We start from the raw sequence: 15,251 nt of genomic DNA on the forward strand, positions 1-15,251 counted from the left end.
GCACAGATAGACGCACCGGAGTACTGAATAATTTGTGGATGGGACATGAATGTTGATATTTAAGCTTTCAAAGAGCAGTTTTCTGGAGTTTACTTCATTTCTTGAAAAGTCAATTTAAATCACAGTTTAATATTAAAGAAAAAGAAATTAGAAGAATTCACTCTCATAATGCTAGTGTATAAGCTAGGCTAACACACCAGTTTAAGGCTTTGAGCACTGTAGTAATAGAAGCTCCCTACACATCCTGCTGAACATTTGGAAGACTTGATTATATTTTGAAATATGAATATATTTAAAGTATACTATAAATACCCTATAAATTTTAACTGCATGTGGTACCAGAGGAACAAGAGTCACTTCTGTTTTGAATAATTTTGGTGTTTAAGGAGGAAATTTGTGTTTCACATTGAAACTCCTAAATAATTTGTAATTTTGAGCTCATAGCACCTACTTATCATAACTTATTTATTTTGGAAAAGTCTTACATAACTGCACAGACTACAGGTTTGTCTTGTAGTTAGACACGATGAAGATGGAGTACTTTTATATAAAGATGTGAAATAAAATGTATTTAGAACCTGGTATAGTGTGTTTCACATAATGGATAAAAGTCAGGGCTTCGGAATCAGACTTCCTAGATCTTAAATCTCAGGTCGTACACTTCAGTTCATACACTACCTATATGATCTTGGGTGGTTTTTCTGTTTCTTGGTTTCCTTATCTGTTAATGGAGTTACCAGTAGCACCTAACTCATAGGTTCATTATGAGGATTACATGAACTAACAATGTAAATTGCTTAGGACAAGAAAGTGCTCAATGAATGTGTTGCTACTATTATTTTCTTTTCTATTCAAAGGAAAAATATTTTTGAAAAAACTTTAAATTAGATTTTTTTTGTTGTTGTTGCTTTTCAGAGTAAGTGAGGCAAAAGGAAGTTTTGGGCAATGTAAGTTATGTCAGTATTATAAATTTACTCAGAATACTTAAAAAGAATTCTGCACATATAATAAATTGTTCTCATAACTGCTACTAGGAGTTGTTTATACTGTCCCACTATACTAGGAAAAGAAACTTACAATAATTTTTCTCTTGTTGGACAAAAAGAAGCTCAAATACCACCTTAAGGGTACAGTATAATTAGACACAAACTAATTTTACTATTCATATGCCATAGGAACATTTAAAAATTTCATTATCATATAAGAATAGAGTGGCAGACATAAAAATTTTCTTTGTGAAATGTAGTATCAAAATTAGGACACAGGTCATGAAAGGATTCTAAACATATTTAGGGCATAAATGAATAAAAATTCCATGAAAGTCCATCTTTATTCTTTTTGTTAACCAGATTTCTTAAAAAACAAAACAAAAACAAATAAGATACATGAATCTTACTTAGGAGCTTATAGTGAACAGTCAATTTTTAAATGCCAGATTCAGCATACGATAAAATTTCTTTGCAGGCTAAACTTAGAATTAAATTCACTCTTAAGATAAATGTCTCATTCTAAGTACAAAGAAAAGAGTTTTAGCATGTTAATAAGGATTGAAGTTTTAGCATAGAAGTAAAGACGTAGTAACAAATGTTGTATGTTAAATAAGAAAAGTCCATTCCTTCAACAGCTTATGTGCTCCTCAAATTTAAGCAAAAGCACTTGTCAACCAGAAATGATTTGAGGTTGAAACAAGATTAAAAGAGCCAGATTAAAGAAAGGGATATGTGAAATATAGTAGACTTTTAAATCATTGCCTGTCTTTTAGAAGACTGCCTTGTGGTTTGTTTGATGCCATCGTTAGCTCACAAGAAACTCGTTTTTAGTCACTTATGCTAGCCTACAAGATCCTCCTTTCAAATGCGTTCCTTTACTAGTGGTGCATGTTTTTCCCATTAAGATCTTAATGAAACCTCAAATTAAGGCAGCAAAATGAATATAAATTTGACAACTTCCATGTTGTTTATAAGAGCTTCTTTGTTTTAACAGTTTTTGCTACTTTTTCCATGGTATTTAGCATTCAACTTGAGAATGTTTTATTTACTGTTCTGACATAGAACATTATGCTAAATAATTATGTTTATAGTATTTCCACTTGTAGGGTAATATTTGTATTGTGGAAGAATATGAAATTTTTTACAGTTCCTCTTAAAATGTTACATAAATTTTATACAAAATTGTTATTACTTTCAAGTTGCAACATTTATATTTAAATATGATTTTGCTTTGGTGAGGTCACATTTTCTACTTATTTTTCATTCTTTGATAAACTTGTTGAAGTGTTTAAATGCATGCAGTTTCAAATGAGTCAGTTTGAAATAATGTCTTTCCCTTTGATAGTAAAATAAACTTGTTGGAAAGTTAACTGTGTAGGCCATCTTCGACATTGTAGCTATTTATACGTTCTCAGGGTTATGTATACCCTAGGATATTTGAGTTTGAATGACTGTAAAAAATAAAGTAAAATAATCACACATATGATATACTTTTTTAATACAATAATTTGTATTGTGAATTTTTGAAAATAAATTTTGCTTTCAATATTACAAATAAGTAACACGTATTTATTGAGCTCCTAATGTGCATGTAATATTGTGTTTAAGCTACTGCTATTTTTGAATTACCAATCAAAAGAAAAACTACATATATAATAGTGTGGAGAAAAGGTAGTCCATTTGAATATCTCTCTTACACATAACCTGTTTTTGTATGATATAAGGTTAATTTTAAAGAAGAATTAAATGTTACATAGTAAGTTATATTAAAGTTTTAATTAGCATTGTCTGAGATTATTCATTTGATTTATATATAAATAGTTTATTTAAACTACCTTGTTCTTTTGAGAGTATTAAAAATATAATTTTGACAGTCTGTAGGCCAGGGGAAGGTCAGTGGGGACAAAAAGGAGACATATGTACTACTACTTATAATACTTTAAACAATAAAAAAATAAAAAATAAAATAAATATATAATTTTATTTTTGGAAGGAAAGATTTATATGAAGAGAATCTTTTATGTGCAAAGTTTAGATAAACCTGTGAGATTTTTTAAGAACACTTTGTGATAGGATAATTTTAGATATATTATTAATATATTTAAAATAAAATACTTTCAGTTTACCTTTTAGTTCTTATTTTAGAAAAATAAAGTTGAAAGTGAGAGAAAACTTCTAAATACCTTTTCAAAGCTTAATCTCGGTGAGGCATACAATGAAAATTGCTTCTTTAACACGAAAACATTTTACCACTTATAATTCTTCCATCAGTGTTGTGTCTAGCATTTAAACTGAAATACTGACTGTACCCTTATGTTTTAGAAAAGGAAAGAAACGGTGCTTCTATCTCCGCCTAGCTCTTTTCATGCCTGTGTCCTTCTAAACAAGGCACCCAACATTGCTGCTTTTCATGCCATCCACAGATACATCACTCACTTATATCCTGTTCTGTAGGACTCAATAAAATTACCCAGATGGCCATCATTTTACTGTAATTTTAAAGCAGATAGTGATAGAGTCTTGCTGGGTTTTTGTTTCTCTTTGCAGTAATGTTGGAGGGGAAAAAACAGGCAAGAGAAATTCAATATGTTAATCTGACTGTATTACATAATACAGTAAACGCCAATTGGGTAACTTCAATAGTCTTTGTAAATAATTTTAAAGATGTCGTAATGTTAACGTCCCCAGAACTCCTGATGGCAGTAAAAATGACTCTCATTCTACGACTAGATAGTTAAGTCTCTCAGAAGGGATGAACAAGAAGTTAAACTCCTGGGTTTCAATTTAGCACCTTATTTCTTTTGTTTCTTTGTATGTTTATTTTACTTTTGATTTTGTTATCTTGTGTCAAGTTTAGTAAGTATGATTCTTATTTGCCTGAGATGATGAAAGTTGAGGTCATTCCATTCTTCTTTTACATTTTGCTCAAATACTTGTTTTTCTTTTGGAACGTGGGTTCATTTATGATGGGTTCAGTGGAGTAAAGAGCACAAGTTCTCAATAGGAAGGAGCCCATCTGCACTGTCAGTATGTCTCATTCCCATTTATAACCATAATTAACACAATTGAATTTCTGGACACCCGTATACATGGGAATTTCATTTTTTATATCATATTATTAATTTAATAATATAATGAATAGAGGAGATGAGGCCTCCAAGCACCCAGAGGTATTCTTTTTAAACTTGCAAATGTTTTGTGATGGGATTTGAGCATAAAGGGAGATGTTTAGAGAGAAAAAGAAATAAAAGGGCTAGCATCGGAATACTTTTCTAAATGGCTGTGCCACTAATCTACAGGTGAACACAATTTACAAGTCTAGCTCTTTTCACTTTTAATTCTCTCACATATTTATCATTTTTCAGTGTTTTTTTTTTTAAATATATTTTTATTGATTTCAGAGAGGAAAGAAGAGGGAGGGAGAGAGAGAAACATCAAATACGAGAGAGAATCATTGATTGGCTGCCTCCTGCATGCCGCTGACTGGGGATTGAGCCTGGGACCTGGGCAGCCCCAACCAGGAATGGAACTGTGACCTTCTGGTTCATAGGTCAATGCTCTACCACTCAACCATGCTGGTTGGGCCATTTTTCAGTGCTTTACTCTCTATTTTATTTTATTTACTTAATTTATTTATTTTAAAATATATTTTTATTGATCTCAGAGAGGAAGGGAGAGGGAGAGAGACATAGAAAGATTAATGATAAGAGAGAATCCTTGATCGATTGGCTGCCTCCTGCATGCCCCCTACTGGGGATTGAGCCTGCAACCCGGGTGTGTGCCCTTTACCGGAATCTAAACCCGGGACCTTTCAGTCCACAGGCTGACGATCTATCCACTGAACCAAACTGGCTAAGGCTGTTTTTCAGTCTTTTATATCTCTGTTAACAAGGGTAGTTTGCAATAGAAAGATTCTGGGTTATTGCGGAAAGGTTCAATTCTGCTTCACCTCACATTCCTGGTATTGGATTTTTTTTAAAAAACTTAGGATGAAGGGCAAATTCAGTCAAATTAAAATTTTATCCCATTGGTTATAGTACACAGAAAATACTTTATTAATAATAACCTTTAAATTATTTCCCTTTGTATTTTTCTGGAAGTCTTATATACACATTCACATATTTTATGTTCTATTTTGCTTAAATACCATAGTCCTTCCAAATGTAGGTTGATGTAGAAATAACTTGTTATGATTATGTTCGTCATGTATGCTCCATGCCTTACACACAGCACTATGTCATGTAGGAGGTAGCAAGTTATTTTCAGGGAAGAAAACTTATTGAACACAAACTTTTTTACTAATGTAATTTATTAAGGGCCCATCTGAGGAAAAAGAAAACTAGGAATAAAAATGATCACTACAGACCTAGCTGATTTGGCTCAGTGGATACATCGTCAGCCTGTGGACTGAAGAGTCCTGGGTTCCATTTTGGTCAAGGGTACATGCCCGGGTTGTGGGCTCGATCCCCAATGTAGGGCGTGGAGGAGGCAGCTGATCAATGACTCTCTCATCATTGATGTTTCTGTCTCTCTCTCCCTCTCCCTTCCTCTCTGAAATCAATAAAAATATATTTTAAAAAAATCACTACATAATATTATGCATACTTTTATTATAATTGCTTATTCTCTGTAGGAGATAATGAGTTTATGTAAAATGATTCTGTGTTGGTGCTTTTTAGATGTATGTTCAGAAGCTGAGTTATTTGCAGCATTAAAGACATGTAAGGGATTTTACCTCTGATATTGGCTGATTAGACTGTAAACTAATAAACATACAGAATATATTTTTGCATGGCCAAAGAGTAAATCGATGTCCTCTCATATTTCTACTCTTTATTGTTATGCTATAAAGGTCGCTCTCTGGTCCAGCAGCAACTATTTTAAAGTCTTTTTAGGATGTACACTCTAGATCCGCCATAGTCTCTCTTAAGAAGTGGCATGCGCACTTGTTTTCTATCTTGTTGCTTACCACATGATTAAAAACAAAACAAATATAACATTCAGTAATTTGCCAAGAGCTTTGAGTTCCTTGTGAAGCTTATTTATACATTATAGTCTTATTGTTTCCTGATGGTGATTCTAGTAAAAATCACATAGTCACACAATTAGAAACACCTTTCGAAAAATTCTGCAATGGTGTTTTTCTCTCTCCTCCTCCTTTCCAACCTCCCCAAATACTTAAGGGTTAAATGACCAATGGAATTTAAAAGATGCTCCTTACAGGAACTTAACAGCTCAATGATAGTAGTTCAGTGATGGAAATAAAGGCTTTGCGGGAGGGTTTACATTGTAATGTAGTGCAACAGAGAGCATCTCCACCAGAAAGAGCAATTCTGATGCCGTTCCCTGGGAAGGTGCACTCTTGTTCAGGTGGAGCGGACTCTTTCCTTTCTGTTGGTAGCTTATTGCGGTTGTGTGAAGGTTATCGCACTTGTGAAACTATTTCATTTCCTCACAGAAACTTTAAAAAAAACTATCATTATTACCTTCAGTGGAAGTCTGACTGTGACAGGCACTTGTATTTTAGGCGTGAATTCGATCTTTATGGGCAATGACACAAAGCGCTTAAGAAATATCAATGGAGAGCAGAGACCTTTCCATATATGGAATATGCGTTATGTTGGATCTGGTAGCAAGGGAAGGACCCAAACGACCAACCACAATGGCCTCTGATCTAAACTTTGTGCTCTCCCTACCAGGAAGTTGTCAAAACAGAGGGCTCGGGAGGTAAAATGGGTGAGACTATTTCAGGTGTGATAAGGGTCTGGAAACTGAGATTACAAATGCAAACTCTAATTAAAAGAAAAATAGAAGAGAGTTAACATTGCTGAGAATTATGATATGGGAAAGTACTGCCCTTAGAGCTTTATGCACTTTACCTGATAGTGTTTCTTTCTTTCTTATTTATTTATTTATTTTTCTTTATTGATTAAAGTATTACATATGTGTCCTTATCCTCCTATTGCCCCTCCCACCCCCCACTCATACCCTCACCCCCCTGGTGTCTGTGTCCATTGGTTAGGCTTATATGCATGCATACAAATCCTTTGGTTGATCTCTCCCGATACAGTGTTTCTTAAATCTGAGTATGCTCCAAATGTCCTGGAGGGCTCCTCAAAAAAAAAAAAAATCCCACAAATTGTTAGGCTCAACCCCCAGGATTTCTGATTCAATAGTTCTAATGAATATTTGCATGTTACGAAGTTCCAAGGTGGCACTACTAGTCAGGGACCACACTTTGAGAACAAAAATACTAATCCTTAAAATAACCCTATGAGGTAGGCATTACTTTTATATTTTTTAATTTTTTTACATACTAGGAGTCTGAGCTCCGAGTGGTTAAATAACTTAACCCAAAGTCACAGAGCTAATAAGTGGTAGCATTGGGATTCAGATTCAGGTTTTTTCCTGACTCCCCAAACCAATCTGTCTACATCCAACCATACTTTATTAAAAGATGAAGAGATAAAGGGCAGTGAGCAAAACAAGGTAGGAATGTTACTCAGTATTGGAGACTGACTAGCAAAGCAGGAACATTGGGCTCTGTTATTCCTGTGCCCCAACTAGGCTGTGATCATGACCAGTGTGCAGGGAGGCTATTGTCTATGAATTAGAGAAAATAATACCATCACTTATTGAAGGTGTTTGGCAAATTGCTAATGAGCTTTGGGAAGCCTCTGACAAATCAAAAAAGAAGGGAAAGAAGGATTTGAAAGAATAGAAAAGGTTACAGCCGTGGGCAAACTACGGCCTGCGGCCGGATCCGGCCAGTTTGAAATGAATAAAACTCAAAAAAAAAAAAAAAAAAAAAAAAAAGACCGTACCCTTTTATGTAATGATGTTTACTTTGAATTTATATCAGTTCACACAAACACTCCATCCATGCTTTTGTTCCGGCCCTCCGGTACAGTTTAAGAACCCATTGTGGCCCTCGAGTCAAAAAGTTTGCCCATCCCTGTACTAGAAGTTGCTGGTATGAAAGCTGATTTGGGGAAAGCAAATAGGAAAGTGCGTGCTTTTTAATGCCAGTTCTGAGTTGTAGCAGCAGTTACGTAATGTGTCCTCAGACACATGAAAAACAGAACAAAAACACAAACATCATTTTCACACATCTACGAAGAAAAAACAGATTGGAAGATCAGCGAATATAATTGCATGACATCATTAGATTGACCCACACGTTGTCTACTTCCTTGAAGCACTGTGGCTAAGAGCACTTTCAGGGTTTCATTCTGTATCACCTCATTATTTTCACTCATGCTGTCTCCATTCAACTGAATTGTCACCCCAAATCTTATCTATCAAAATGAAACGGTAAACTGTTTTATTATCCTGAGATGTTTATGGTGGTTTTGTTGCTTCACTCTGAAATCTCCAGGGAATTGTTACCCATCTGAAAAGAAGTGACTTGGATTTCCCCAGCACGTATTTCAGAAAGGAGTTAATTTTTATTGATCTGATAAAGCTCTGGAACTTTGAACTAATTTTACTCTTACTGCAGAACACAGCCTCACACTACCAGTTATTAAGGCAAAATGCATGTCCACATTGAGGGGGCGGTTGAATACTTAGGGGTGGAATTTTAAGGAAAAGATGTCATTATCTCAAGGACTGTGAGTTCCTCATGGTAATTTTTTTTTTTGCTATCATTTTATTTTTTTAAGCAAAGTTAAACCACCTCCACAAATTTCTCCCAGCAAGTCGATGGGCGGAGAATTTTGCGTGGCTGCAGTGTTTGGGACGTCCAGGTCATGGTTTGCAAATAACGCCGGTCTGAAAAGAGAAAAAGGTGGGTATCTCACTGAGGGTTAAATGGGCCTTTGGTAATATTTGTTTCTTGAGGAAAATTCATAGCTTTTCTCCTTATCTCTGTTTTAGAGATGAAGTGAATTTAAGATTGTGAGTTTAAATAGCTAAAAGCACTAGTTAGTAAGTGATGGTATCAGAGTTTGAAATTGGGTTTTTTTAATGTTAAAAAACATCAGATGTCTGTCTGAGAGCAGGCAGACATCTCTGGTGTGGGCAGGAGGGTTGTTGGGATGGTGGTGGAGGGATTGAGCAAAAAAGGAAAAAAGAAAGAGAACTCATGGACATGGACAACGGTGTGGTGATTGTGGGGGTTGGGTGGTGGAGAATGGAAGAGGGCATAGAGGCCATAAATGGTGATGGAAAAAACAACAACAAGTTTGCCATATTATAAACTAAAAGTTAAAAAATAGGCTACCACTCAGAAATAAAGGTCATATTTTATGGTAACCATTGCTCCTTTGAATTCATACAGTTATTAAAATGTTTTTTTGTTATTGTCAACCCTCATGGAGGATATTTTTTTCCATTGCTTTTTAGAGAGAGTGGCAGGGGAGAGGGAGGTGGGGAGGGAGAGAGATAGAGACATACAGAGGATAGAGATGTGAGAAGAGATATCAGTTGGTTGCCTCCCACATGTGCCCTGACCAGGTATATGCCCTTTATCCAGAATCGAACCCACAACCCTTCAGCATGCGGGCCAACGCTCCAACCACTGGGATACACTGGCCAGAGCGAATTTATATAGTTTTGTTTTTTTTTAAATCCCTTTTTTGATCATCAGGATCAGCACCTAAAATGTTTACATTGATTACCATTTATTGTGTGATGGCTGACTGACTCTGTGTAGAGGAGAATCCCTACATTGATGGGCCACGAATTTCATTTGAATAAGCTTTCCCCCTCATTTGAGTCCTATTGAAGTAGGTCACATTGCTGTTATTATGAGGCACTGCTTTGAAGAGTTCCAAGGGCTGTATTGTTCTTGGCTAAACGAAACGGTTCTCCGTTGCGCTTAATGCTGGCAATCACACGTCAGCCCCTTCCCTGGTTATCGCCTGTCAGTGACCCTCTCCAGGGAAATAGGATCTCCCGCACAGCAGGTTCCTTACCTGAGTGGGAGAGGATACAGCACAGAACGCAAGCCTTCCATTTCCTTATCCCATCTTTATTTTTTTGTTACCTCCTTAGCTTTACTGATGCTATCGAAATGACTTTTTGTTGCTAGTTAAAACCCTCTGTGTAGCTCGATTTCAAATGCTTCTCCCTTCTGTTCTAATTACCCTTTTAACTTGCTACTGCTTTATGTACCACTGACTGGTCATTAGCCATTTTCCCAAATCAGCTGTAATGAATTCCTCTGGCCTAGAGATAAGGTGACCCACCCAGCATTCAGGAGTGGTTTTCTATGCTCCTAGGTTTACTGTAAAACCCGAGATAGAGGACTGAACCTGTTCTGGCACTGAGGACATGTGTCCTCCTTCTAAAGTCGTTTGATTAGGTCCATATTCAGCACCTGACCTCCCTCTTCATTTACCATGGAGGCCAGGGATCCAACTGAGAGAAAAGAAGGAAGAGGATTTGGGGGAGGAGGATGTGTGAGTTTTTTGCTTGTTGGTTTGTTTGAATCCAGAAATGTGAAAGGGAAAGTGGATGAGAAGTTGGGCTGATGTCAGTGTACAAAGGGCTCTCATGCACTTGAGTGGGTACATCTGGTGCCACTATTAAGTCTTTGTCCATGCAGTGTTCCTTTTCAGTCAGTCTGTCCCTGTCCCGCCTGATAGCATTCTTTTTTCATAACGTGGGACACATTATATTGCAGACAAATATACCAGACTGAAAAATATTGTTTCACTGTATTAGAAATTTACGTATACTTACATCATTCTTGAGGTGCATTCCTTAAGATTTAAAAAATATTTAGATAGCGTAGACATTTTTAAATTCCTTAGTTTATACTTAGTAAGAGACAACTTTTAGGCAAGGAGCAGATACCTTACCCATTCATGTGAACAAAATTCCTGCCTTTTTATTTTCTCTTAGTAGCCTCAGAAGAGATTAGAAATTCAGTAACTTATAAAAACTATGCTGTGCTCCTTTTAGGTCATTATCAAACATCCAGGTTCTTTTTTTTGTTTGTTTGTAGATCAGTCCAAACAAGTTGTAGTTGAATCTCTGTACATCATCAGCTGCTACGGGACCTTAGTGGAGCACATGATGGAGCCACGGCCGCTCAGCACTGCCCCCAAGATTAGCGATGACACCCCACTGGAAATGATGACATCACCTCGAGCCAGCTGGACTCTGGTTAGGTAATACCACCTTTCTGTTTTCTTTTTCTTTCTTTCTCTTGTTTAAAAATTTTAAAAATTTATTTATTATTGTTTAATCTTTATTGTTGAAAGTATTACATATACCCCCCTTTAAAAATTTATTTAAATTTCAGTAATAGGCTCTTCGGGACTGGTTTTGGCTGTGGGTTGGGGACTCGGCTCTTTGGGTCCTGGCTCTGCCCTTTGGCAGTGGGTTCAGCTGTTCAGGACGAGTGTCAGCACAAAGGGACTAGGAAAAAAAAATTAATTCATAGGGCACATATACATTCTGGTCTGGTAATGGGGCCAAGTTTTAAATTGTGTACTATCTGGTTATCTTGTGACATCATTGCAAAGATAAGCATAAACCCTTCTGGAGAAAGTATCCACAGTCTAACTTGAAACCCCTCATCTCCAGAGGCCCTTGTCCGTGGACCCACACTGTGATGGGTCTGCCTCCCAAGCACTCCCTTTTCCGTCCCCTCAGATTATAGCACATGGGCCGTAAAGTCAAGCTTCCATGCAATTATTATAACGAATGAATCACTCTGTAAATAATACTTTGAATACATTACAAGGAAATTATACTCCACGGCATTAAACACAGTTGGTTAAGTTTGGAAAAAATAAATTTTTTTTTTCAGTAATACCCAATTTCCAGTTTTTTCTTAACAGTTTTATTGAGGTATAAAATATTAAATGTGTACAATTTGATAAGGTTTGACATGGGATACAGTTGTGGAAACCGTCACCATAATTAACATTATAAATATATTCATCACCTGCAAATGTTGTTTAATACTTCTTTTTAATCTCTCCCTCCTGCTCCTCTTTATCCCTACCTCTGCCATGGAGCACCAGGCAACCACTATTTGCTCTTTCTCACTGTAGATTACTTGATGAGTTTTAGAAGTTTACATACATGGTATCAGAGTGTGTATTCTTTTTTTGTCTTGCTTCTTTCCTCCAGCAAAATTATTTTGATTCATCCCTGTTGTGGCATGTATTGATAATTTTTTCCTTTTTGAAATTGAGACATAATTTACACATAATACAATTCACCCCTTTAAAGTAAATTTTCACTAGGTTATGTACCCATCTATCACCACAATCAGTTTTCATTAACCCCAAGGGAAACTTGATACCCATTAGCAGTCACTCATTTTACTTTCTGTCTCTATAGATTTACCTACTTAGGACATTTAATATAAATGGAATCAGACAAAATGTAACCTTTTTGCATCTGACTGCTTTCACTTAGCATAATGTTTTCAAGGTCCAGCTAAGTTGTAGTATGTATCAGAACTTTTTTCCCTTTTATGGCCAAATAATACTCCATTGCATGGATATACCACATTTTGTTTACCCATTCATCAGTTGACCCACACTGTGATGTGACTTTTTACCTGCCATGAATTACGCTGCTAAGAGCATTGGTGTACAAATATTTGTGTGGTCATATATTTTCAGATGACTTTCATATGTGCCTCAGAGAACACGTCCTTTTGAACTCCTTTCTCTTTGTATCTTTGTGTTACCTCTTCTCAGACTTGGGTTTTGTTTTTTCTTTTTAATTTTCCACATGCTTCCCCTTATTTCCAGTCTCATGCTCACTGAAAACAGAGAGTGCACTGAGGCAGTCATTGAAGGGAAATAAACGAACATAAATAGATTGGAAGGTTTCCTTTACAGTTATTCCCCAATATATAAAGGCTAAGACTGTAGAAGTATTTATTAAGAATCAGAGTCCTGCCTGGCTGGTGTGGCTTAATGTTTAAGCGTTGACTCATGAACCAAGAGGTTGCTCAACTGGTTTGATTCAGGATCCCCAGAAGGAGGCAGCCAATTGATGTTTCTCTCATGAATGTTTCCATCTCTTTCTCCCTCTCCCTTTCTCTCTAAAATCAATAAAAACATATTTTAAAGAAATGAATCAGAGTCCTTGTTAGAAGTACATAATCACTAAAATCTTTATAAGCTAATACGGATCGAGAAGTTAAATCTAGAGTAAAACCTTTTCAGTGTATTGTACAATGAATGGTATAGAAGAGACAGAAAAAATTGGTCCTGACATGTATGGAAGGAAACAGACAAAAATGGATATGAAAATGATCCCTTTCCTTTTGACATTTTAAAATACTCTTATATTGATTTTTCAAGGCTCCAGCATTCTTTACTACTACTTTACTGCACTAGATTGATTTGATCAGTAGCTTATTTATCAGGTTATTCATGAGCAGGCAGATCTAATTAAAATTACTGCACCATCATTGTTGAAATAAGTGGTTTATTTTGGAACTCAGATGCTAATTTGTTCTTAATACGTCACCCACGAACATAACTGTATTTTTCTCCACCATTGTCTTCCCTGCTTTATTCTATTTGAAAATACACACATATTCTGAGAATAGAGAGCTCTAAAAATTGTCAGAAATTAGGTAAAATTAGAACTACTTAGTTTTGACATTTGAATTCCACACTTCCTCTCTGTCCAGTATTTTGAATGTCCTGTCTGTCCTATGCCGGGGAGGGGGGGGGGGTCTGCTTTAAACTGATACTGGCTCTGTGTGATTAGTATGAATCACTGCCACCTTTTTATTCTTTTTTAAGCAGATGGCCTTGTGTTTTAGGTTTCAGCACTCCAACAAGTTCATTTTAATGATTATAAAGATAGTGTGAGTTTATATCAATGTCTGTAAGTGGTGACAGTGATGTTGATTTACATACCATCTATTAAGCTTAAATATTAATATTCTTCTGCTGTTTCCTTAGAACTCCTCAATGGAATGAATTGCAGCCACCATTTAATGCAAACCACCCTCTGCTCCTGGCTGCAGATGCTGTACAGTATTATCAGTTCCTGCTTGCTGGCCGTAAGTAGTTCCTGTGTTTTTCTTTCCCTACAGTTATTTTGAGATTTCATCTTAAAATGCCGACTTTTAATGCAACCATGCATATTACCACTGGTCCATCATTCATCAGCCATAAACAGTCAGATGGAGACAATAAGATACTTACTACAAATATAAACCATAAGACGTAGCATGCGTTAAGTAAGCCTCTGCTGTCCTTGTTCCCTGGCCGTGAGATACATGCTATTGTGTAAGCTGGGAGGGAGTATCTGGTGGGCTCAAAGATGTTAACAACAACAAAAGGATGCTGGTATCTGTTTCTGACATGAAAAAATTAAGTACTTTTTCACCGTGAAAACCGTGTTGGCAGATTTTTCTTTTTGTAGAATTTTACTTGCGATAATGGAGTAACGATGGCACTCCATTGGTTTTGTACGTCTACTTTCATATCCAAACCCTTACATTTATAGAGATTGATCTGGGTTCTTTTGTTACTTGAGAAAATGTACATTGAGATAGAAACAGCCTTGTTTATGGGGGGGCAGGGCATGAAAAAAACAATTTAGTATTTGTATTTATTATCCAGTTTATGGTCATAGAATTAAAAATTCCTCACAATTATAATTCAATTTTGTAGAAGTAACTGGATCCTTAATTTCCCTTCATGGGTCTGAGCAGTGCACGTTTTTAAGAAACTTCCTAAAAATCAACATTGATGTGTTTTTAATGGAGTTTTGTTGTATTTGACTTATTATTTCACTTGCTGTATTTATACAGCATGAGGTAAAATATTTTCTAAAACTTTTTTATTTGATGTTTATAATGTGTTACATATTAAACTGAAACAGAGAAAATTTATTGACTTTGCTCTAAAGTTATGAGACTATAATTGCAACAAATAGTTGGCAGTCTTGCTCTCATATAATTGAACTCACTGATTTTTCCAATATGCATTTATTGAGTGATTTCTATGTGCCAGGCACTTGTGATTTGAAGTGAATAGTACGTTGCTCTGTCCTTAATGAATTCACTGTCTATCTCGGGAGGTAGGTGTTTAATGAAAAAGGAATATAAAATCAGACAGGCACATCAGTGAAGCATTTGGTTAACAGTGAACTATGAGAACAGTGACTTAAGTTGCCAAAGCCTTTACCAGGAGGGGTTTATGTAAAGTGGTATTTTGGTTCAAAAACTGAGTACATGATAGTTGTTAGGTCCTAGGTTATCTAAGCATATATTTAACTCTATCATATGCATTAGAAAAAAACATGTCACTTATATAATATCTAATT

The 15,251-nt window shown here is 35.9% G+C and overlaps 1 protein-coding gene across 10 annotated transcripts in view; it reads left to right on the forward strand.

Annotated features, from left to right (window-relative positions):
- BCAS3 (BCAS3 microtubule associated cell migration factor) overlaps positions 1-15,251 on the forward strand; it is a 480,998-nt gene that overhangs the window by 189,784 nt on the left and 275,963 nt on the right. For all 10 annotated transcript variants that reach the window (XM_059669762.1, XM_059669761.1, XM_059669765.1 and 7 more), the window contains 3 exons: positions 8,654-8,778; positions 10,942-11,107; positions 13,880-13,980. In XM_059669762.1, coding sequence (XP_059525745.1) covers positions 8,654-8,778; positions 10,942-11,107; positions 13,880-13,980 — 392 coding nt within the window. The remainder of the gene's footprint in view (positions 1-8,653; positions 8,779-10,941; positions 11,108-13,879; positions 13,981-15,251) is intronic.

The sequence above is a fragment of the Myotis daubentonii genome, chromosome 16 (assembly GCF_963259705.1).
Source record: "Myotis daubentonii chromosome 16, mMyoDau2.1, whole genome shotgun sequence".
In the NCBI taxonomy this organism is placed as follows: domain Eukaryota; kingdom Metazoa; phylum Chordata; class Mammalia; order Chiroptera; family Vespertilionidae; genus Myotis; species Myotis daubentonii.